Below are 23,492 nucleotides of genomic sequence, written 5' to 3'. Positions count from 1 at the left end.
TCATCTTGGTCTCATCCAACCACAGGCTGTCCAGTGGTCCACATCCCTTGTCCACTTGTCTTTAGCCAACTGGCTTTCTTGTGCATCATCTTCCTCTGGGGCGACAGCCATCCACCCGACCTTACTGATGCAGTGTGCGACGTACGGTCTGAGCCTGACCACCTGATCTGAGACCTTGCAGCACTAACAAGTCGTCACACGACACTAGGGAGCAACAATGGCTAATTGGTCTCAGTTTGAACGTTTTCATTGAGGGGTGTATTCACTTTATTACCAGCAATTTATCAATGGTTGTGTGTTGAGGTATTTTGAGGGGACAGTAAACTTAGACTGTTTACAAGCTGTCCACTGACTTCTTTACATTGTATCAAGGTGTATATATATATATATATATATATATATATATATATATATATATATATATATACATATATATATATATATATATATATATATATATATATATATATATATATATATATATATATATATATATATATATATATATATAATTTAATCACATTTAACCCTAACCCTTATTGTGCCATTGTCAAACTGATGCAAAATAAAAAATATTTTGTTATTTAAATGTATGTCTGGGTCCATCATTAGTTTTAGCTAATGATGGTTGATCATTAGCACTAATATACAAAATTCATTCAAATTGAAAAATGTGGCTTCATGTGGCATATATTCTGATACGATTAAAATGCGATTGACTGAATGAAATGCTGTTCAATTCAATTGTATTGCTAACTTCCCCATACACATCTGAGGTACAACTAAATCATTTAAAGAATTACGTTTCAGTAGCACACAAAGCTGACTTGGATCTGACTCTATCCTGGTGAGCAGTGCATACTTGAGGAGCTCCCCTGCTGGACCACTTGGAGGTGCAGCATCAGCCTGCAGGCAGCAGCTGTGACAAACACGGACTGGAGGACAACTCTCTCCTCCGGCCGGTACAACATTTTCTCCATCACAGGATTCTTGGAGTGAACAATGTGGTGACACAATGCCAGCGAGTGTTTTTCCACTTCCTCTCATCTTCACTCAATCCCCTCAGCAGTTTCTTTGTCCCACTTAGTGCTTTCTTGGAGTTCCAGCTGTGAATCATCCGGGCCTTCATCATATTCATCTTCTAAAATAAGGCACGGGATTATGCAACACTTTCCAAGATGAACATTATGACCACAATCATAACCTGAATCATCACCATTATCGGAAGTTGGAGCTTGCTGGACAAAACCTTGGTATGTATTTAAGAAACTGACCTCATGGGCAGTGTCCTAGGCTGAGGTTGGAGAAGATGCCTGCTGGGCTTCATACTTTGTGTGCTGATGGCTGGCAACAAATGCCATCCTTGACTGCTCAAACTGCGTGTCAGCACTGTTGCAGTCCATCCAGTCCAGTGGTATATATATATATATCACTATACCACTATATATATACACCACTATACCACTATATATACAACACTAAAAACGCTAAAATGTACTGTTACTCAAGTTTATTGGTTAGAGTTTGAAATACGACCATGTGATGATGTGAAGAGGAAGTCCAGACCAGGTTCAATGTGAAAGTTCAAGAATAGGAGTTAATAAAAAAGCAGATGTCATGATCTATGTAAAAAACAGTGACCATGACTAAGAGTGCCTGAGAGGTCGAAATGGAAAAAAAGACAGGAACGGAGGCTAGCATTCTATTCTTTGCTCTTACCCACATATAGAGTTGAATGAATCTCTTCTGTGTCTCCAAAATAAAGTTAACCTTATAAGGTTTTACTTGTTTTTCTTTTTTACATTTAATTTAATAATGTTCCTGTTTTAGGTCTTGGTTAAAGTTCCTTTGACACATTTATTTAGTTATTTATTTTTGTTCCTTCATTACAGTTGTGAAAACGTTAATCACTATATTGACTTATCTGATATAAACTAAGTTGACATCCATCATCCATCCATCCATCCATCCATCATCATCATTTAGCACTCAATAATCCATCATCAAAATACTACATTTCAAAGCACTATAATTGTTAAACACAAATACAACAGTCAAACTAGGAGAACACAAGCAAGACAACTTGATAATAGACGTTTAATTTTGAAGTTTAATTGTCCATCAATTTTCTCCTTTTAACAAGGAGATAAAATAGCACAAGGTTCCAGTAATTCTAATGTCTTCTAATCAAGTTATTTTCTGAATTTCAGTGTGTTTCAACCTGCTAAGTTGTGAATTATTAATGATGAGCACCATAGTTAAATTTACTGATATAAAGCGGCAAAAGTGTAGAAATTATACTTGCAACTGCCATAGCTTTGGTCCTGATCCTGACCGTATTCAAATGTTAAACGACCTTCAACGTGGAGAGCCAGATCGAATTCACTCTCCTGCTCTCTCTCTCTCTCATGGGTTTGAGCTTTTTATGGGTTTGTCTGTTGCATTTGACCTCCCCTTGTCCTCCCATCTTCAAAGTGTTCACATGACTCAAATGGCTGGTGTATTTAAACCAATGTTTCACCATTTTCTGTATTTCTTTATTTGACAGTATCCCCCTCTTCTAACTTATACATGGAACGGAGTAGCAGCGCATACAGAGATATTAAAAAGTAAAACATGTTAAGATCCCAGTCAAAAGCAGAAAGAAGATGATCATGGATAGATGGTTGCTGCATCTTTCATTCCAGCTGCAGGTTGTTGAAACTGTGACAATGGGACAAACTCTGGGTTACACTGCATATTCTGAGCACCCACTTTAGATGGGTATCTTAACTTGAAGCAGTTTTGTGCTTAACAGTGCACAGTTGCCAACACCATATGTATTATGATTCATCTGTCACTGCCCATCATCTGTAATTTAGCATGCTGGGATTATTGAAGTATATCTACTTATCAATTTGTTGTTCCAAATGAGTAGTGCGTTGTTTTACCCCAGCTGCTCTGTCATCTTGACAGCCAAAGTTTGAGAGCACAGGCTGCTTAGGGAGCGGACTGCGGAGAGATCACCTCAATAGTAAAAGCGGCTGGGACTGAAGCTGACTACAGCGTGAGACAGGATGCAGCGCCAGATGATTAACACACAGTCTGCATGTGTTTGAGTGGATTCTTGTGGGCAGGAAGTGTAATCATTACCATAACTGGAAAAGAGAAAAACAGCTTTGCCTCTCCCACTCTGGGCTTTTCCTGTTTTGAATTCCAGGATTCGGAGGAATCCATGATAACAGTCATGTCCAGCAACTCGGTATGTGGAGATTAACTGCAGTCAGGATCAATTCTGTCTCACTGTCCAATACCACAGTTAGCGGCCACAGAGGGTTCTCACTGAGGAATGTACCAAGAGTTCAAACAGATCAATGCTCTGAGATACGGCCTCATGTTTAATGCTGATGGTATCTAATCTGCTTTCTGTAACTCTTGACGTCTCAATAAAAGTGAGGAACATGTGTTCAACATTACACGACTGAGAGCAGAAATAAAACAAAGCCAGTGCTTTCTATTGATACTGGGCAACGTTTCTGTTGCGAGTCTGTCAGTCATTAGCAGAGCAGCATTGTCCAAGGCCTCTCCATCAATCACCAAGTTTCCAGCCGTTCGTAGTGAAGTCCGTATCTCCCACCACATGGTACCGCTTTTGCACATACCAGACCTTATAAGTCTTTCCTAGAACTGTTCCCTGGCCCCCACTGACCCAGACACGGCCCCTGAACAGCAGTTGCTTCATGCAGATTTTTACATTATTGTAGTTGTTTTGAGTGATTCAACATACAATTGTTCTCTGACCTTCTGACTACGCAGTTGGAGTGTTCAGTGCAACAATAATCTACATTTGTGTCATGCCTCACTTTCAGGTCTTTTTTCAGTACAGCCGCGGTCAAACGTGTGTGTGGTCTTGTACTTCTTTGTGAGAACCCCTATGAGACAAGTTTTTAATCAACATAGTGAGGACAATGATGGTCTTCACTGAAATAGGTCCTCGCAAAATTATTGAAACAGACATGGGTGTGTGTTCGTGTGTGTGTTTAAGCAATGAGAAATGAGTTTTTGATGACAATGGCTGACCAATGAGTCGCTGGACAGTACATGGTATGAAACTCAGGTGCCTACGCAACATAAAGGCGAAAACAACTTTTGAATCACTGTTCACTGTATTATATTGCTGTAAGTCAAAAACATACAGTATTGAATTTGTGACGCTGAATTCCCATGCAGTTGTGAAAGGGTGAGACCAGTGCATGCTCGGGTGTCAAATTAATCTTGACTTGATTTTGGATGCCACTTTTTAGATCCCTACAAAGTCCTGCACTCTATCAGCAGAACATCTTAAAGTCTAATGAGCAAGCTTTACCAAATTCCAGTGGCCTGAAACACATCTATCTTCATTATCACTCCTTAGCGATGCCATCCCCTGTAGAATCCAATGTAGTCCCAAAGCTGCTCCAACAAAGCAATTCGTTAAACACCAACTGTCGTCAAACACGTTTATACTGCAAGGAAATACAAAACTACAGGACAAGACTTCATTGTTTTGGAGAGGAAAAGACCAACTAAAGGATCCAGGCCAGGTCCTCTGGCCTCACGGGGAGCAAATCTTCAACAAAAAGGAAGGTTATGCTTTTGACACGCCCATTAAAGCCCAGGGAGATTTCCCAGCTGCATTCAGGTGTCCCACTTCTCTACTTTCTTTCTCACAGCCTCCCACTGAAGTTGCCGAAACCACCCTTTAATGTGGTTTCCTCTAGCTGTTGTGAGGAGAATTACAGGTGGAAAGTTGTCCTACTGGCTCAGCCTGATTCCCGACAGTCGGGTTTGCTCTGGCTTTTGAGAAGATTGTTGTTTACAGGGAGGGGGCTGTCCTGTGGAGGTGAGGAGAACAAGCCATTCTCTTCCTGCTCTTTGTTTGACACTTACTTTCTGTCAGCACTTTTGTTTGGCTACTTCTGATTTTACCTTCTCACTCAACCCTCAGCGACATGTGTGAGTGTTTTTAATTGGGCCCGTGTTGAAGGCAGTAGCTTCCTGTGTGGGTTGTGATTTTGGAGGCTCCTCCTGCTGCCATGTGTGACACAAAGAGCATGCAGCAGTTCAACCTCACACCAGTTTGGATGACTTTGCTCTGAGACCTGGCTGATTACTGAGCGAGCCTGTTCACCTGGAAGATGGATGAGAGGAAGCCAAGGACTTTTGTTTCTACCTTCCACTTGACCCTCAAGTCTCAGACCACTCCAGTCATTCGGACCAAGAAGACAGAGAATGGACAGGCAACTAAGAAGACACTGATGGGACACAACAAGCTGGGAGTTTCAGCAGTTACAGGTAAATAAAAAACAGCAAAACATCATGCTTGAGAGAAATAGATATTTGATGTCAAACAACACCATTACTCACATATCAATCTTGGAAGAAATCAGGTACATCTCATGGTTTGCTTAGACTTTTTTATCTTAACAATTAATGCCACTCCTTTCACTATGGTGTCCTTGAGTATCCAAAAAGCAGCAACAAACAACCTACGAAGAGCAATATTTATTTACAGCGCTTTTTAACAGCGCTTTTTTTGACAAGTGCGACTCGTTAAACCACTTTAAAAAAACAATAAAACAATCATAAAACATGTCATGCACAGCAATAAAACAACAGTAAAAAAACAAATCCACCTTAAATTTACATGGATACACAAATATTGGAGGAAAATATTCTGGAGCCATAAAAATGGTAAATGTAATATCTAAAGTAATTTAGTAGATAAAAAAAAACATAACTCAAAAATCAAGATGACCAAAATCCATCCAAATATTCTGTTCCCTGACTTACTAATTCATAATAGTAAGATACATTTGTGCAAAGATTACTTTAGAACGCATCGATATTTTAAATTGTGAGGGAAAATGTTGTTTTTTGTTATTATTTTTCATCCTGCTGCTTGATATTTTCTCCATCAACATGCATTCTGTGTGATATAGAATGGGAAAAACAATAATTAAAAAAATTTGTCGTCCAAAATTGTCACACACTTTATATTTTGACCCATGGACAAACTGCGTCTTTGTGTGGCTTTTATTTTCCTGTTTTTGACAGTTTCATTACCTTCAAGTGATGAGCTAGTTGAAATAAAGTAAACCAGACACAAACCAAAGCATATTGACTAATCTGCCACGATTTAGTGTAAACTGACGGGGTGCCTGGACTCTGCATCACATGGTTGATGGTAATTGAGCGAGTGTGTGCCATCATTCGCCAAGTGACTTGACTGACTTGGCTATTTCTCATTGATAGACAAAAACTTTGACTGACACACACGACTATTTCAATGTTCCCTGTGACCTGTGCTCGTATCACATTTTCCCACCAACACTGTGAGTAAACACAGAGGCAGGATTCCGGTTCTTTCCCCACCAGGCCGGATATTCCAGCACTGAAAATTTCAAACTTGCGGCCTGACAATGAAGCGGATCAAATGTTTTCTGGAGTTGAATGATAACAAAGGTTGTGCTGTGCTGATAAATATGGACCCAAGTGTTCTTTGCACAGATGTCAAGGAGACAGAGGTCCGGTCCCTGGATGGGCCTCACTTCCAGACCCCACTGAATGACTGCACCATCAGCGCAGGAAGTGATGCTGTTTTTCAAGCTGTGATCACAGGAAGTCGACCTCTCAGTGCTTCCTGGCTGCACAATGGTAAAAGACAAAGTCATATTGAAACAAATCAAACAAGAAACTATTTACTAACTAAGAGACATTAAGCTTGCTAAGATTTCAATGTTTATGATTTTAAAATGGCATGTGCCGCACAGGCAGATGATTTCACCGGAACCAGTCATTTTCTCTCTGTCTGCAGTTCTTGTTTGTTGCGGTGCTTTGATTGCTTTTGTTATTCTTAATATACTTTTAGGCAGTAAAGTGCCTAACAGTGAGACGTTCTTCATAAATGGAGTTGCAAGTTTGACCCTGAACAAGTGTAAACCTGGAGATGCTGGGACCTACACGTGTGTGGTTGAGAACATTGCAGGGAAACAGTCATGTAGCGCTCAGCTATATATCACAGGTACTTATGTAACCTACTGAAACTCAATCTGTGGCATTTGTCGTAACCAGCATTACTGTTGCCTCTGTACTTTCAAAAGAGAACGTGCCCACTATAGACGTAGACAGTAACCAGAAGCTGCACCGGGAGAGTGAGAGCACAGACTTGGCCTCAACACCAAAGAGGTTGGGATCTAGTGAAGGTATTGTTGCACTTCCTGATTGAAGTGATTCTTGTTTACTCATCCACAAACTTCTTGTTTTCCCGCTAACAGTCAAATATTCTTTCATTTAGAAAATTTGCAGCAGTGAGTTTTTATACCTCATTTTTGTCAAAGATTTTAGACCTGAAAGACAAAGCGGTCATGTTTAAGTGCCAACTGCACCCACTTTGCAATCTGGGGTTCCAGTGATGCATTCAATTCGCCCTCAGCCTGGAGCACATACGGAGGTCAAAGAGTTGGCATTTTGGATCTCCACACAATGAATTAGGTGAATTTGTACAGTATTAATTCCACAAGAACGTAAGCACTCTGATCATGAGACTGTTCAGAGCGAGGGGTTTAAATATAAATATTCTCAAATTAATAGCTGGATATAATAAGTCTGGTATCGAGGTTGAACACACTACTATCGAAACATTTTTTATTATTACTATTTTTGTTACGCACTCCACTTGCAAAAACAGGGAAAACCTTGACAGGTTTGCAAGCACAAGTGGAACACTGGAAAAACTGTCAGCAGGACTGGATTGTTGGGCGGGAAAGGCTCACAGCTGAATGGCTGAAATGTAATCTGCCATGACGGCACACACCTGTATCACTTCCTTATCGCCCATCGCTCCCGGGATTTCTGAAACAATTCTCTCCTGTTTGTGTTTGTGGTGAATATCTCTGTCAAGGACCGGAGAACTAATGAACGATTTTTTTAAACTGTCTTGCTTCTACGCAGAGCCTCCCGTTGAGTTCTTGGAGCCACCGGAGCAGGTGGAGGTCAGAGTTGGAGAGCCAGCCAGCTTGTTATGTGACTTCAGGAGCCGCTCCACGCCTGTGGCCTGCTGCTGGATCTTCAACAGAGACAACGTAAAAATCTATGTGCTTGTATAAATGATCAGTGTGGTTTCAGCTTCAACTCAAGCCGGATCCTGTCCCCTGAACAGGTGTTGGAACAAGGACCCAGGATGTCTGTGAGCAGCAGCGAGAGTCGAAGCAGTGTGCAGATCCCCCAGACGTGTAGTGGTGACACCGGCTCCTACACTCTTGTGGTCAGAAACAGACAAGGATCAGCGCAGCACACGGTCTCCCTCAGCGTTGTTGGTAAGACGCCAGATGCTGGAGTCAAGTCACACAGTCTGAGAAATACTTTAGAAAGTTGGTACAAGTCAGCAAAAAAGGTCATAGATGCTACAAGGAGAGAAAATGCTCGTATTAATTTTGTGACTGCATATTTTCCATCGCATTTGGCAGATTTTAATGGAATAAGGAAAGTGTTCATGTAAATGTTCCTGATCATTCTGAATGTACATGAGTACGTGGAAGGAAGCTACCGCCCTATGATGCTTTTCTAGTTGTTTAAAGGGCCTGTCCCAATTCACACCTTAAGACTTGTTTTTGGCACGAACGCTCGGGTTTGCACGTTCCCATGTGAGAGTAGTGTGTGCCAATACTAGACCGAGGGCACTCGCCGTTCATCATTTGGAATGATCCCTTCAAACCAAGGTGGCTCTGGAGTTGACTTCAAACAAAGTGGAAAGATGAAGTGCGGATAGATTTGCAGGATACCAAAGTGTGAATTGAAAAACAAGACTTGGAAACAGTGGGGGATAAGACAACAAGGACATTTTAGTCATGAGCACTATTCTTCCTTTTGTTTACTTTCTCCTCGTACAAGCTGTTAGTGACCTAAAGGGTCTATCGTTTCTGATAAAATTAACAATACAACATTGAGTGTGTTATTTTTTCTTAGCAGTCAGCTAGCAATCAGGCTAACGTTAACCTCGACATACCTCTATCAGGTGTATCGCCGAAAAATCAGTGAGCAGTGTAGCCAGTTTCGGCTGCCCATTTCTTCTCCATTGGTTCGCCAAACTTAGTAAGATTATCAGTGCTGATGCAAGAAGGTTGCAAAAACACTGGAGCTGGCATTTCCAAAATGTCTCGACAGCTCAATATACAGTAAAGAAAACACACCACGGCAGCCACTGACGCTTACGTTGTCTTTGCGCGTGACAGAAGTAAAGCCTAACATCATGAAGCGCTGTCCCAATTCTTAGGAACGTCATTCACTTCGTCATTGGGGGCCACTTCATGGTAGAGGGCCCTCAGAACCTGCTGCTAGGCCTAAGTCTTGAAAGCTCATCACTCAATGTAGCTGGTCCTGTAAGTTGACTGAATGTCAGGAGTCATGTCTGAGACGTCTTACAAGAACAAAGTTTCAAGTTGATTATTAGTTTTCATGCAAAACGAATTTAGAAGTCTGTCATTATGTTGAAAAATACCTTGATGTTTGGCAAGATATTTTGCAGGCATAGCTCAAAGTGCATACAGTCCAGCTTGGAAGTAGTTTGAACAGATTTAGTAGAAATGTAGTTGGTAGAGGTACTGGTAAGCAACATTGCTTAATGGCCCGGGACTTTTTTGGCACACATTTCTAGAACATGGATGTCGCGACATTTAGCTTTTTGTCCTCCTGAGGACACTGCAGGAGCGTGCAGTTCATTACATAATGGTGGATAGAGAGCAACCTGTTTGTACTGATTGGAAACTTAGATTATGGCAATTTAAGGAACATATTTCACTACTCATTGCAACAACAGGTCTTTTTTCAGATTTAATTTTTCCACGTTACCGGCCAAATTTGTAGTTTGTCGCTTGAGTAGTTTTAATGCCACAAAACATGAATGTAGTTAAACACCAGCAAATTATAGTCAGGCTGTTGCTGGCATTGGCGTGTAAAAATTCTGAATAAAATAAAGATAATAAAACTCTAAAGAAGATATATGTAAATGTTCAGTGCTTTAATGAACTGAACATGTGTGACAAATGTGACCATGTGTGACAAATGTATTCAAAACCAAGCATCTCACAGCCCAGAGATGTAAAACAAAAAGGAAAATGTAGTAGTCCTGTAGGAGGCGCCCACGGCCCAACCCCGGCCCTATGGCTAAGAATGACTGGTCTAGCTGATTCACATCAGCATATTTAGCGTTATTTGAGGCAGGACAGATAAATTATGGTGACAAGTCACCAAATTATTTAGTAGGGGTGAACTGATCCAATGACTGTTCCTTAACAACTCTGATCACACCCATCCTTCTCTTCAGCACACTACTTCCTCTGTCAACAATGTGGCCCAAACACAGCTGTGTTCAGATGAATCAGTGTTTGGAATGTTTTGGAGTAGACGCTGCTGACAACTGATGCTGCAGCAGCGATAAACCTTAAATGTCTGGTTAAATAAGAATCACTTCACTGCACCTCATTTTAAAGGTGAGAGTAAAAACATTCAAGTAGAGTCTCTTGTCTATCACCATCTTAAAAACAACTTTATATGTGCATAGAATGTGTCGGTTCTAAACATGTGGGTTTCAGATCTTACAAGATTTGTCCTCAGTCTAATGGAATACAACGCTTGACTGAGGCCACCAAAACGTTCTCTCTCCCACAGATCGGCCTGAGCCTCCGGCCTCCCACCCTGTGGTGTCCCAACTGTCCACTCAGTCCCTGGTCTTGTCCTGGATGGGTCCCAGTTATGATGGAGGCTCAGCTGTGCAGGGCTACATCGTGGAGATGAGACAGGAGGGTCTAGGGGAGCTTGACAGCTGGACTCAGGTCGCCAGCCGCTGTAAGAGCACTTCATACCAGGTCAGTGCAGGCCTGGAGCCTCAGGCTCAATATCGCTTCAGAGTGCGTGCCTACAACTCTGCGGGAGTCAGTGAGCCGAGTCTGCAGTCAGACTGTGTCACCATGTCTGAGACAAGTGAGTCCGAGTTAATATTGCGTTTTGTCAACGTAAAATAAGTGGCTGACCGGTGACATGTTTTTCCTTCTTAGAAGAAGAAAAGAAAGAGACGTATGCGACCGTAACCATCGACACCAAACACAAAGTCAGAGATCATTACAACGTTTTGGAAAAGCTGGGCTTGTAAGAGTTTCCTCCTGTGTCCAGCTAGCATCCACAGTCTCGATGGCTCTGTGAAGAAGCCTTTGGTTCTAACGGCAGGGCTGGAACATGAATAAATCGGATCAAGCGAGTAATTCAGTTTGTCTCTTTCACAGTGGGAAGTTTGGTCAGGTGTTCAAACTGTCCCACAAAGAGTCTGGCCAAGTGTGTGCTGGGAAGTTCTTTAAATCCAAAACGTCAGCTGCACGTCAGGAGATCAAGCTGATGAACCGCCTCCACCACCCGAGGCTGGTCCAGTGCCTGGCTGCCTACGACACACGCTCAGAGCTGGTGATGGTCATGGAGTAGTAAGCACCCAGCAAAATGTTTTCATTCCACACTCATGTTTTCTTCTCCTCCTCTTGGAGAATTCTAAAAATCATAATCGCACACTCCTGTCTGATGCATTGCTCTATCTCTGCAGCATTGCTGGTGGGGAGCTCTTTGAGCGCCTGGTGGATGATAACTTCGAACACACAGAGCTGACCAGCGCTCGCTACGTCCGTCAGATCCTGGAGGGCATGCAGTTTGTGCACAAGCAAAACATTGTGCACCTGGACCTGAAGCCAGAGAACATTGTGTGCGTGGACACCACTGGAACTCAGATCAAAATCATTGACTTTGGCTTGGCCAGCACTCTGGGTGAGTCAGTCAAACCTTTGACACCACCAGCTGTGGGCTTCCAGACACAACTGCCATGTGGTGAGAACAAGTGACAAGCAAGATGTCAAAGATCTGTGAACGATAATCATTCCAACCGTGTGGGGAAGACCCTGAGCACAGACCGTCACAGCAGCACGTCGCTCATGAAAACATGATGACAGAGAGCAACAATCCGCTTTTTCAAATGGCAGAATAGCAGGCACGTGCACAGACCCTGCACCAGCGTCGTGCTGGTCTTAAACCTCCACAGAAGACATGAACCTAGTCATTGTGGTCGAGAATAAAATTAAATGAGAAAATGAGTGAAAATCTTGGACTTGTGAACCATGTGCTGACTCAAAATGTCTGGCTTCTCATTGTGAAATAACTGTTGTGTTCCGCAGAGGAGGGTAAACCTCTCCTGGTGATGCATGGAACCCCCGAATATGTGGCCCCTGAAGTGATCAACTATGAGCCAGTGAGCCTGAAGACCGACATGTGGAGCATTGGAGTGATCTGCTTCCTTTTGTGAGTAAGGCTGGATACGTGCAGTCGTGAGAGGATTTACCATTGCACACCATTTCTTCTATTAATGCATCAAAACTGATCAGAAATCTCACATTTGACCGGTCGTCGATGATAACGGGAAATGCAGTCTCGAAGTAGAAAGTAGGTCAGGCGGCTGCACCGATTATTTGGTGACATCTGCTGGCTAAAAGGCGAATAGCAACCTGTTGTTCCTTTTTATCACCGCTAAAAATGTAGAAAAAAAAGAATAATAAATTAACGTCTATCTGTTTTTTAAGCATCTGTTCAATTGATCACAACCCATGCTTTTAGGTCAAGTTGCAGAGCAAGACGGTTCCATTTGTAATACACACGAACAAAAAAATCCACAAAAGGTAACGATCAGTGCAGATACTAAAAACGACGATGAGTGTAGCAAGAGCTGAGTCCCGAGCTGCGGGCGGCCCATCTTCTACTCCCGGTGGTCGCAGACCGGTGGCACAACGTATTTAGACATGAAGGAGACTTGCATCGGGACTCGGTGGATGCACTCTCTCGCTCAAGGTGGGAAACCGAACGACTGAACACGTCAGGAAAGGTACTGACATCATGAACAAAGATTGTCTCCAGTGAGATGCATCGCTCTCTAACAGTAATGGCAACACGGACTTGAATAGAAAAGTATTGGCTATGTTGCTTCATTTTTGTGAGATGAAACATTTATGTGGAAAAAAAAGTGTTCCAGAACGACTTTTTTTCCCCCTCAGTTGACATTCCTGCCCAGACATTTGCAAGAATTGAAATGAACTCCACTGTTTGAGTTTAAATCCTCTATGACATGTAGATTAACAAAGACACATTGGACCTGTTGAGCACTCTGCCGTCTGCTGTCCCAGGTTGTGTTCAGAATCTCCATTCCAAGGAAACACAGATCATGAAACCTACGCCCTTGTGACTGCTGCCCACTACCAGTTTGACGAGGAAAGTTCTGAGGTCCTCTCGGACCAAGCCAAAGACTTCATCAGAGCTCTGCTCCAAAAGGATCAAAGGTCGGCGCATCTTGATCCCAAATCTATTTATAATAACTGTAAAGTTGTGTCTTACACTGAAGAGGCAGATCAATGCTTTCACAAGGATCAACTCAAACATTTTTGTCCTCACATGGTTGGGCCATAACTATGTATTATGATCCTCATTATATCTTATCAGTTGGTCGCTTCTGAGTTTCATGAGCAGCAACATTTTTGATTTAAAACAAGAGGCTTCTAAAATTGAGGGCTGTAAATGGATAAAATGTTTGAATCCCAATGAATCACACTTAAGCTGTGTTAACTCCTGACTAATGGAAAATGAATCCCACATTTTGTATCGGTTCTAAATGTAACTTAAAGGAAGATGTTATCAACACAAAGGTGGCCAGTGATGCAAGCATTTGTTCACTACAACACTCCAACATCTCAAGTCAACGACATTGTAAACATTATTGTGTTGATAGTAGCACAAACATGTTATAAATCCTCCTTTAAGTTACATTTAGAACAGACACAAAATATGTGACCAATTTGCCTTTAATTGTGAGTTAATTTAGCTTTATTGCAATTCACTGAGATTAATTAATTTTTTTTTTTATCTATTGACAGCTCTACTAAAAATACAGTGTGGCCCAATACATTTTCATTTTCTCCATTGTGTTTTGCTCATTCTTTATCTTTATTCTCAGAATGTTGAGTAAATTTAGATAGTACTTTCTTTCACATTGCAGTAGCTTTTCCTGCTGGAACTGGCATATATATATTTTTATTAAGATAGTTAAGATAATTTATTAAGAGTCCTGTCTTCACCAATGAAAATGGCAGTTTGCTGACCTAAAGAGTTGAAGTAAGGAAAAGTGAAGCAGTGAGAGCTGTTCAGATGTGCTCACCATCAAGTGGACATTCAACAGCAGCGCGTCCTCGCTGACGTGTTTCAGTGCGCAAACAGAATGAAATAATCCAATGTTTTGTCAAAGAAGCTGAGCTGCTTGTCTGCTGACCGTTTCATCTTCCTTGTCTGTAGATGTCGGTTGTCCTGTACAGAAGCCCTCTACCACCCCTGGATAGTTTCTTTCACACCTTTGTCCCGCCGCCAGACAAAGTCCCTCAATAAGAAGAAGATGAGACGCTTCCTGGCCAAGCGCAAGTGGAAGGTAACTGTTTTCTAATCTCTTTATGACCTTTTAAAACCTTTTGTTCATCACCAGCCAGAGGCTGCTTCACAAATCTGGATTCAGAGATGCTTGTCCTTTTCACTTGTAGAAAACTGGCAAGGCTGTTTTGGCCCTGCAGCGGATGTCTAACCTCTCCAGCAGGCCAGACTCTCCTGGCGGGCTGTCAGAGGGTAAGACTGATAAACACACACACATGCAGAACACCCCTGGAGCTGCGTCTGAATACGTCAGATGACTCACAATTTCAGATTGTCACATCAAGTTTAGCTTCTTTATGATCAGGACAGTCTTGTTTTGTTCCCCCCCTCACCACGGTGTCTTTCATGCAGAGCCATGCTGGAGCCCAGCAGCAGAGGAGGCCATCCAGTCTCTGGACAAGCAGCTGCAGAGTGAACCTCGCTTTCAGCAGCCCCTGAAGGACGTGGCTTTTCCAAGAGGGGCCACAGCTAACCTGACATGCAGAGTTCACGGTAAACACAGATGTAACAAGAATCTGAAGGAGACCTCAGATTTACACTTATTACTTATTAGTATTTGTAACACAAGTGGAACTTAATATTTCTGCCTATTGAACTTATTGAGAAAAATGTATTTCTGGTTCCAGCTTGGAAATTATGAAACACTGAGTTAACAAGATCATGACAAATTCTGTCAGGTGCCAGTCTGTCCCCCTCCAAGCTTTCCAAGACGGTCATGTTTGACCTAATAGGCCGTTTACCATACAATCCTTAACAGACAACTCAACTTTGGTACAGTTACCATGCTGTAATAATCCCAGCTTTGTGTGTGCTAGTTTGTAATTTTATTTAAAATCATGGTAACATTTCTACTATTTGCCTTTTGTGTATTTTTATTAACAAATGAAGCTATTTTTGATATGCTCACTTTTGTGTTCCACCTTTTATTCAGTTAAGAATGGTCAATGTTTGATTCCATTTTCTGCCCAATTGTTTAACCTGAAGGGCAACAACTCCAAGTCCACTCGCAGCTCACCACGGTAGTCTGCTGTCACTCAAGTGCTGTAATATTTTGCTTAAAAAATAAGTTTTGCATTAGCACTTAATTATTTTGTGTGTGTGTGGTGGTGGGGGGCGCGCGCGCTAGCAACGTTTAGCTGAGGCCCGCTGCTACCATCTGCTGGTCAAAATGTATGCAGCAGTCTACGACACATGCATTATATTTTCCCATGTTGCCACCAGGTTACCCCTTGCCTGAGGTCAAGTGGCTCCACAACGAGATGCCAGTGTGTGGTTCTTCCAGAGTGACAGCGACTGTACAAGACGACGGCACCTGCTCTCTTGTTCTCTCCGACTTGGAGCCGTCAGACTCTGGTGTTTATGTCTGCGGAGCCAGCAACAAAGTAGGACAAGCCATGTGTTCTGCTCAGCTCAGGGTGTCAAAGTGAGCTGGTTCAGACAGAAAACGGAACTGAATTTTGTAGGGTGTAAAACACTGAACACATTTATCAACATTCACTCATCCACCTGCTTGGCTCACACCGTCACCTGTGTTGGCTTCATCAAAAGCCACAGCTGTTCTACTGGATATTCACTTGACCCTTAACACTTTTTTCCATGCAAATTTTACCTCATAATAAAAGTATATTTTGTTGAACACGTGGGTTATTTTCACACTGCCTAGTAACATTAAATGACAGAATAGCAGAAAGTAGATCTGAGTAGATATTTTTAATCGGGAATTCATAGTGCGAGACAATAGCGACAAAGTGAGACGCCCAGGTTCTGTGGATTCTGGTGATCTGGTGTTAAATGTAGTAGGAACCCAATGAGGGGACACTGAGGCAGGAAACGTCTCGCCAGTACAGTACATCTCACGACCAAATTTTAGCTTGACTTTTCCATCATATCCCATTTCACAACTACTGAAAGCAAAGCTGTTGATATGGAGGATCATGAAAGGCATTTCACTTTACATCAAATACTGTGACTTATTGGACCCATACTGGGAGAATCAGACCAACGGCCTTTCACTTGATACAGAAGACAAGAGTTATAGGAAAGCGATTGTGTCCACCTGGTGCAGACTAGAATAAACAGGATGACTTGTGTGAAACAGCCACGGTGACCGTAGTCAGAACATGTCTGCATGCAACAGGCAGACGATCCCTGGTCAGGTTTGGATAAAGTCGAGTGTTAAACGTGGCCAAAATGGTTTGATTTTCCCTTCCCGTTTCTCCAACTGATGGTTTGTTACAGAAATAAGATCTTCATTCTGGCTTTGTTATCTTGACTCATTTTATTTCACGATTACATAATGCATTATTTCTGCATTTTCTTGCGTTGCTTTCGCTGCTCGCACACACACAACATACACAGAATCATTCATTCTGTACATAAAGCTCAGGGATGATGTGCAAATGAAACTTTTTGAAATCATACTCTGACCTCAACTCGGTGGACCAACTCTCAATACAAGTTAAAATCGTTCAGTTACATATAAAACGTTTAAATGACTTCAGAATTCTCTTTAACGACAAACAGAAATGTCAGGACACCCTTTTCTGTCAACACATGAAAAATATCAATTGATATTTGCTCCTCTTTAACACAGCAGCTCCCACCAAATATTAAGCTGCCACACGTCAGTATCATCACAGCGCTGAGCAGTTTAGAGCTGGTGGGAAGACTACCTTTCCTGATGTTAACGGACTGAAGGCTACATAACATTAAAAATAAAATAATTAGATACTTTATTATGGCTGAAGAGTAGGACAGGACTGTTTATGGCAGAAAGCTCTTTGAGCTACTACATACTTGACATGATTATCATCTTTTTGTACCCCGAATGCTACACAAAATTTCGATTTAAAAATCAGGTGACACTATCAGGCACTCGGTCTTGATCAAGGAGGTCAGGTGTGTTTCGTTTCTGCAGCATCAGACTATTAAGGCCGTCGACAGGACATTCTTACTGATTCTCTCTCTGTTGGACTCGCTCCTGCAGAAGATTCCAGGCCTTTAGAACCTTCGGTGTCAAAAACAAGCAATGTTTCACCACAACAAATATGACCAGAGGCTGATTTTTAAAATTTATTTTACCTGTTTTTGGGTGAACTCTGGTTCCCATAGAGTGCTGAGGACCACATTAGCATGCTCCACCTGCTTGGTGTTGGACCACTGACTCTGTAGTCGACGCTCAGCTTCCTGGGTGGAAATCTTATCTCGCCGCATTATTCTCTGCACAGCCTGACAAGCAAGACAGTCAAACTCTGGTAACATATGTGGAAATTTCACACGACAACTAATTGTACAGTGAACTAGAAACACAGCTTGTTTCAAAGCTCAATTCACATGTTCTCACTATACAGTCACAGCTGTTCTATTCTAGTGATATTTTCACAATGCACAACAATACTAAATGACAGAATAGCAGAAATACTTTTGTTAGTCTGAATAGAACGGTGACGGAGATAGTAGTACTATGGAAAAAAACACGGCAGATGTGGTCGAAGCTGCAGGAGAACACACACAGTGAATAGTGGTGGAAGCAGTGATGACGGTCTCATATTGTACACTGTGTACAATAGTGTACACACTGTACATTATTGCACACTTCATCTTTAAAAGTGATATCAAAGTGAAAAAAACTCTGACACCTAAAGGGTAAATTATGCTCTGAGACTCAGACCGGTGAATTGTAGGAAATGCATGTGTTTGGAAGAAGAGTAATGCCTGTCCATAACATCATTTCTCCAGAATGCATGGAAAAACAATAGAGCATAGGTGCTGGTGGAGTTTATCAACGAAAACCCGGGACAGAATTAACACTATTTATCATCATGATCACCAACAAGAGCCATTAGTCTCTCCAAACACAAAAGCAGTGACACAGAAACCAAGTACCTCTTCTCCAGGGATGATGGTCACCCAAACCTCGTGAACCATGTCAGTCCAACCAGCCTCCAGAAGAACTGCAGCATCAATCACACACACACCTTTGCCTGACCGAGACAAAGAAGATGAGAAGTTATGTTAAAATTGATACTACACCGTTGATACTGTATCGTTGAAGGAAGAAAAAATGTGGATCAAAGCTAGGCTGGTGATTGAAGCCTACTACTACTTGGCTCCTGTCTCTTACGAGAAGCTTCCGCGCCGGCTTGCCACACCGAATCATCACAGCTCATTACAACTCATTATCCTGACATATCCAGCCAGCCCTAGTTGAAAGTAAAATGAATTGGCAAGTCTGCGAATCTGAAGAAAAACTATGGTTCTTGGGAGTCACTGCCTGATTTTGCTGACAAAACATTTGATTCATGCAAAGTCTTAAGTTCCCACCAGGGACGAGCTGTCACGTCAAGGGAAAATATTCTCAATAACACCCCGGCTCCAACATAACACAGCAATTTAACCAGCATGTCTCAACTCGTAGTGCTGTGATGCATGCATTTTAATGTCTTCACTGCAGTTCTAATGAACAAATCTGAACTTTCATGAGGCTCTCTCAGGTCTTGTAAAGAAGTGTAGCAGGCGTGCCGGCTCATAAAGTACCTTCGGCTCTGGCTTGGCTGACCATGTCCTTTACCAAAAGAGCAATTGCTGGCCACACAATATCAGTTAAAGCTTTTAAACGTTCCTGCAGGGGGAACAACAAAAAAAGTTAAACACATATGAAACATGATTTATATAAAGTAATAATGAAGTGTACAAATCTCAAATAAGATCACCTGGTTTCCAAACACCTTTCTTCCTAATGCTCTTCTGTTGATACTTTTATCTTCATTGAGAATATCTGTAAAAGAGAAAATATGTTTAGATAAGAATGGGTAATGAATAATGTCAGTTTCATCCACTGATCTTGCATGTACATTTTTAAATATATATTTTTGCCACATTAAAGGGTATCCTGGGAGTCCTGCACCGACTATAATGTGGAAATAATAATGAAAATAAGTAAATACAAATCTACAACTGCTTACGATGGTGATAAGGCAGTGTTGAGTTGCAGTGCGGCCACCACTACACTAACACATAGAAAGTTTGCCAGGTAATAATAGCTGAAGTGATCTTTAGAAATATGTAAATAAATTCTGTTGCATTTCATTTAACATTCCAAATGCCTGGTTGATGTTAGACAATAGATTCGTAGATACTGGTTACATGTATAGCATTTACTTCAGAATGCTATAGCGACCCCTGATGGTGATTGTTTATGCGCTTTTTAAAAACAAAAATCATGCATGCTGAACATGTAACAAATGATACTTAGATTTGAATACATTACAAAAACAAAGGACTATAAACACAGTGATGTAGACATAGACATTGTGATGAATGAACGTGAATTCAGAGCACGACATTAAAGCATTGATTCAATTCATTCATGACTGAGTTTGAAATTTTAATGAAACCTCACAGTCACAATAGAGGCCTAACTGCCATTTCAAAGTTTAGTTTTCTGTACATGCCCAAATGGATGCAATGCTACAGTTTTATCAGAGCAACAAAGTCAGTCTTCCGCACGTCTTACCTTGGCCAAACTCTTCTAACACTTTGTGGTACCCTGGGGTGTCCACTTCATAAATTTTATGGCCCAACTGGTCACAGTCGATGCGAGTGGCGCCCAAGGCCTCCAGCCGCCTAGCAATGGAAGTCTTCCCACTGCCACTGCCTCCAGTCAACCCAATTATGTATGGACGCAGAGGGAGATCAGGCTTCTTCTGGAGAAATACCAGCATGGTCGATGAAAAAAAATGAATGGAAAACTCACCCCGTTCTGTATTTCACTACAGTGTTAGCTGACCTTCAATGGAAAAAAAACCACAAGTTTAACTTGTACATCAAAAATTAGCTAGCAGGAGGTAAAAGCCAGACAACGAGAACAATGCATGGACAGAAGAGATTCGAAAACAAGTAAAATGACAGTATGCTAACAGTATTCGTACTCAGTTCGGTTGAGCATGTCATTTACATGACAGACTGCATTACAGGTGAAGTTTTTGTGAATAACAATCATGCTTTAGTATCATGGATTGAGATTACTAATATAAGGAGACAGGAATTGTGTAGAACAAGAAACAAAAATAGGCGTTTTCAAAAATTCCAGTTTCCTTCATTGTGACAGGTCCTCATCAGTAAATCAGTGATCATCTTGCATGCTTGTGATTTGCCTTTTCAACCCACCTCTGGAGGAACCAAAAGTGTTCCCAGCAAACGTGAGCGCAGACTGGATGAGCTAATCTTCTCCTCTTCTGTCTCTGTGTGGTGAACATCCTTCAGTAACTGGATCTCGTGAAGCTCAAGAGCTGATAGACCCTGAAAGACGAACAGACGTGAAAGCAATGCAGGTGGACGGCTCAAGATCTACAGTTGGCCCAACTCACATTCTCTATACGCTTCTGATTGACTGCGTTGCCTCCTCTCCTGGTCTCCTCACTGACCACGATGCATTCCAGCAGAGGGTCTGTTGTTGACGGCCCAAATGGGTCTTCTAGTGGTGTGATTTCGATCTGCAGTGATGGCTTGACATCATGTAGAAACTCCTGAAGTTTCTGAACTCTTAAGGAATATGGCTGGATGAGCTCACTCAAAACCTTTTCTATGGAGAAGAGCAGACAAAAATCTGTTCAATCATCAATGATGCAAGGACAAAGAATACTCAATCTAAAAATGTCTTCCGGCAGCGATTTAACAGTTTGGCAACACAACATAAAATGCAAGCTTCTTTTTTTGCAGTTTATTCTTGGTTATTTATTACAGACTCTATCGAGCAGAGTGTTATCCAATTGCACTGCCAGGATTTACAGTCAGGTCAGATCAGATCAGATCAGAATTCTCAGAAAACGTAAGAGGTGGCTGTGTGAGGTTTAACATTAACAAGGGATGGTATAAGGCTATGGTACTGAACTCAAACAGTATCATTATCATTACATTTTTAGAGGGCTGCTATTGTAGCAAACGTTTTGAAACAGGTACAAACATGCACGTTGTTGACTTAATCCATGAATGTGCAACTCAACATGCCAATGAGTCACTTGTTTTGCAAATGTGTAACTTTTGCTAAATGAACGAAAACATTAGGAAAATAAAAACCTGTTTCACCTGATCTGTCTTGTGCAGGTTCAGAATTTCAGATGCATGATTACACTGTCAGAACTTCATGCCGTTGATATGGGTACAAAATCAATTTATCAAAGACCACCTTACAACACTGGTACAAATGTCACAGTTTGAACACTTGTAGAAAAGACAATAATATTTTCATATTAGGTTATAAATCAGAGAACAAAAAGTGTGAGTTAAATAAAAACATAACATAACAAACATAACAAAACTAAACATGAAAGTAGACCATAGACTGCTCAAAAACAGTTTACTGTTTTGAAGGCTTTTTAGTGTACAAAAACACATCACTTACTTACTTTTGAGCATGGCTTGGTCGCAAACACCAATTGAAAATCTCCTGTTTGCCAGCATGCATGAGATGTTGAGAAGTGTCTTGTGCGCTCCATGGAGACGGTCAAACGTCCCTCCAACAACAACATCATTGTACGTCTGCAGGGGTTTGGCTGATTCTTCACATTGTGTCACACCATTCTCATTTTTCTGCAGTTTCTGGAGTTGCGAGTGTAGCAGCACAGAGTGCAATGCAGGCCCACAGACATAACACTGACCAGTGTACTTTTCCAAACGCTGCGTCACCTGCACGGACTGACTTGGGTCCAGCAGAAGAAAGTCTGTAAGCACTACATCCGGAGAATGAGACAGGGACTGAGGTGTCAGAAAAGGATCACTGGACAATGAGGTGCAACTGGATGCCCCAGTATGGGAGCAGACATTACTGAGCAAAATGCGAACATCAAGATGCCCACATATGTCTGTAGCTTTGCTGTAAAGGCAGGTGATGAGGTTGGACAGGTCCAAAACTGGTGGAATGTAAACTGGTCGAGGCTGGCTGGTGCTGCCTAGATTCAGGCCAGGGTGAAGGTGGACATAGAGGGTGCGGTCCACTAGTTGGGCAGCAGAGCTCAGCACAGGAGCAAGGCGGGGAGGGAGGGCGTGTAGTGGTGTGGTCAACACAAGAATACCTGTGCTGAACATGGACATGGTCCTGGAAGTGTTGACTGTGTCCCAGTAGCATATACTTTACTGACTGGTGGGAGGTGAACACTGGTGGGAATCAGGAGAGATAAATGGTAGAATCACATGAACTTGACATAAATGATAAATGAATAACAGACTGACAACGCGACACTTTTCCCCATCAACCACATGTCACGCAAAACAATTCTCGTCTACTATTCTAGCTCGCTCTGCTTTACACGCCACTAGAATGCCAGCAAAAGAGAACACGACATTAAATGTGATAATACGAAGCTGAACACGTATACCCTGTTTGAGGGCAAATGGGTTGGCAAACATGCTAGCACCAGCTAATTGCTAATGGGCAACTGTGACCTTAAAGAATAAACAATATAAATGACTGAGTACTTGACTTCAAGTTTTACTCATGTCACGTTCAAATACACATAGCAAATGACAGAATGACGACGAAGACGCAGACATGCAACGTCGGATAAGACGTTGTAAATTCAAAAGGAATCCTTACCTGAGCAGACAGTGTGTCCAGCGAGAAACCTGGAAACGAAAGGTGCAGCTCACATGTCCCACAGAGGACAGCTCCGCGGCTAATCTTTAGCCATCGAACTGCTCGTGCTCAGAAAGTCCACGGATGACAGTCGCGTGAATTATGGGTCACGTGACACATTTGCTGCAATTTGATAGGACTTCAAGCAGCCGCAATGAAGTATGGGAGACGAAGTTTAATAGTCGTCGGTCGTTCGTGTTCTTTTATTCACAGCTCGAACGAGATATGAATGTTGACCCGTCTGATCAAATATTATTTTGTTATTAAACAACAGAACTTCGTAGATTCTGCAATGCAGAAATGATCAAAATTGATGTACGAAGGTAAAAAAATGTATTAGGTTGCT

General features: G+C 41.9%; 2 protein-coding genes across 5 annotated transcripts; one reads left to right on the top strand and one right to left on the bottom strand.

The window, feature by feature from the left end:
* The first annotated feature begins 4,730 nt into the window (after positions 1–4,730).
* Positions 4,731–20,069, top strand: LOC128759256 (myosin light chain kinase, smooth muscle-like). 3 transcript variants are annotated; one of them, XM_053866078.1, is made up of 17 exons: positions 4,731–4,861; positions 4,967–5,313; positions 6,529–6,675; positions 6,890–7,042; positions 7,122–7,223; positions 7,972–8,102; positions 8,180–8,336; positions 10,687–10,998; positions 11,073–11,163; positions 11,298–11,489; positions 11,606–11,823; positions 12,228–12,351; positions 13,227–13,379; positions 14,386–14,515; positions 14,625–14,706; positions 14,866–15,006; positions 15,736–20,053. In XM_053866078.1, exons 2-17 carry the CDS (start codon positions 5,157–5,159, stop codon positions 15,939–15,941), a joined length of 2,496 nt encoding a protein of 831 aa, XP_053722053.1. In that variant the 5' UTR covers positions 4,731–4,861; positions 4,967–5,156; the 3' UTR covers positions 15,942–20,053. The 3 variants fall into 3 exon arrangements, with proteins under 3 accessions (XP_053722053.1, XP_053722052.1, XP_053722054.1); XM_053866077.1 differs by having other exon boundaries at positions 4,815–5,313; XM_053866079.1 differs by lacking the exon at positions 6,890–7,042 and having other exon boundaries at positions 4,815–5,313; positions 15,736–20,069.
* Positions 16,205–23,247, bottom strand: coasy (CoA synthase). Of its 2 annotated transcripts, none has more exons than XM_053866082.1 (10): positions 23,108–23,247; positions 21,921–22,668; positions 20,883–21,097; positions 20,683–20,814; positions 20,030–20,216; positions 19,227–19,291; positions 19,051–19,135; positions 18,400–18,497; positions 17,596–17,742; positions 16,205–17,521 (listed from the first exon to the last, which is right to left on the bottom strand). In XM_053866082.1, exons 2-10 carry the CDS (start codon positions 22,603–22,605, stop codon positions 17,465–17,467), a joined length of 1,671 nt encoding a protein of 556 aa, XP_053722057.1. In that variant the 5' UTR covers positions 22,606–22,668; positions 23,108–23,247; the 3' UTR covers positions 16,205–17,464. The 2 variants fall into 2 exon arrangements, with proteins under 2 accessions (XP_053722057.1, XP_053722055.1); XM_053866080.1 differs by having other exon boundaries at positions 16,206–17,521; positions 20,030–20,219.
* Positions 23,248–23,492: the final 245 nt, after the last annotated feature.

This window comes from Synchiropus splendidus, chromosome 5 (assembly GCF_027744825.2).
Source record: "Synchiropus splendidus isolate RoL2022-P1 chromosome 5, RoL_Sspl_1.0, whole genome shotgun sequence".
In the NCBI taxonomy this organism is placed as follows: domain Eukaryota; kingdom Metazoa; phylum Chordata; class Actinopteri; order Syngnathiformes; family Callionymidae; genus Synchiropus; species Synchiropus splendidus.
The sequence above is the reverse complement of the archived record's forward strand: the minus strand, read 5'-3'. Positions and strand labels throughout refer to the sequence as shown.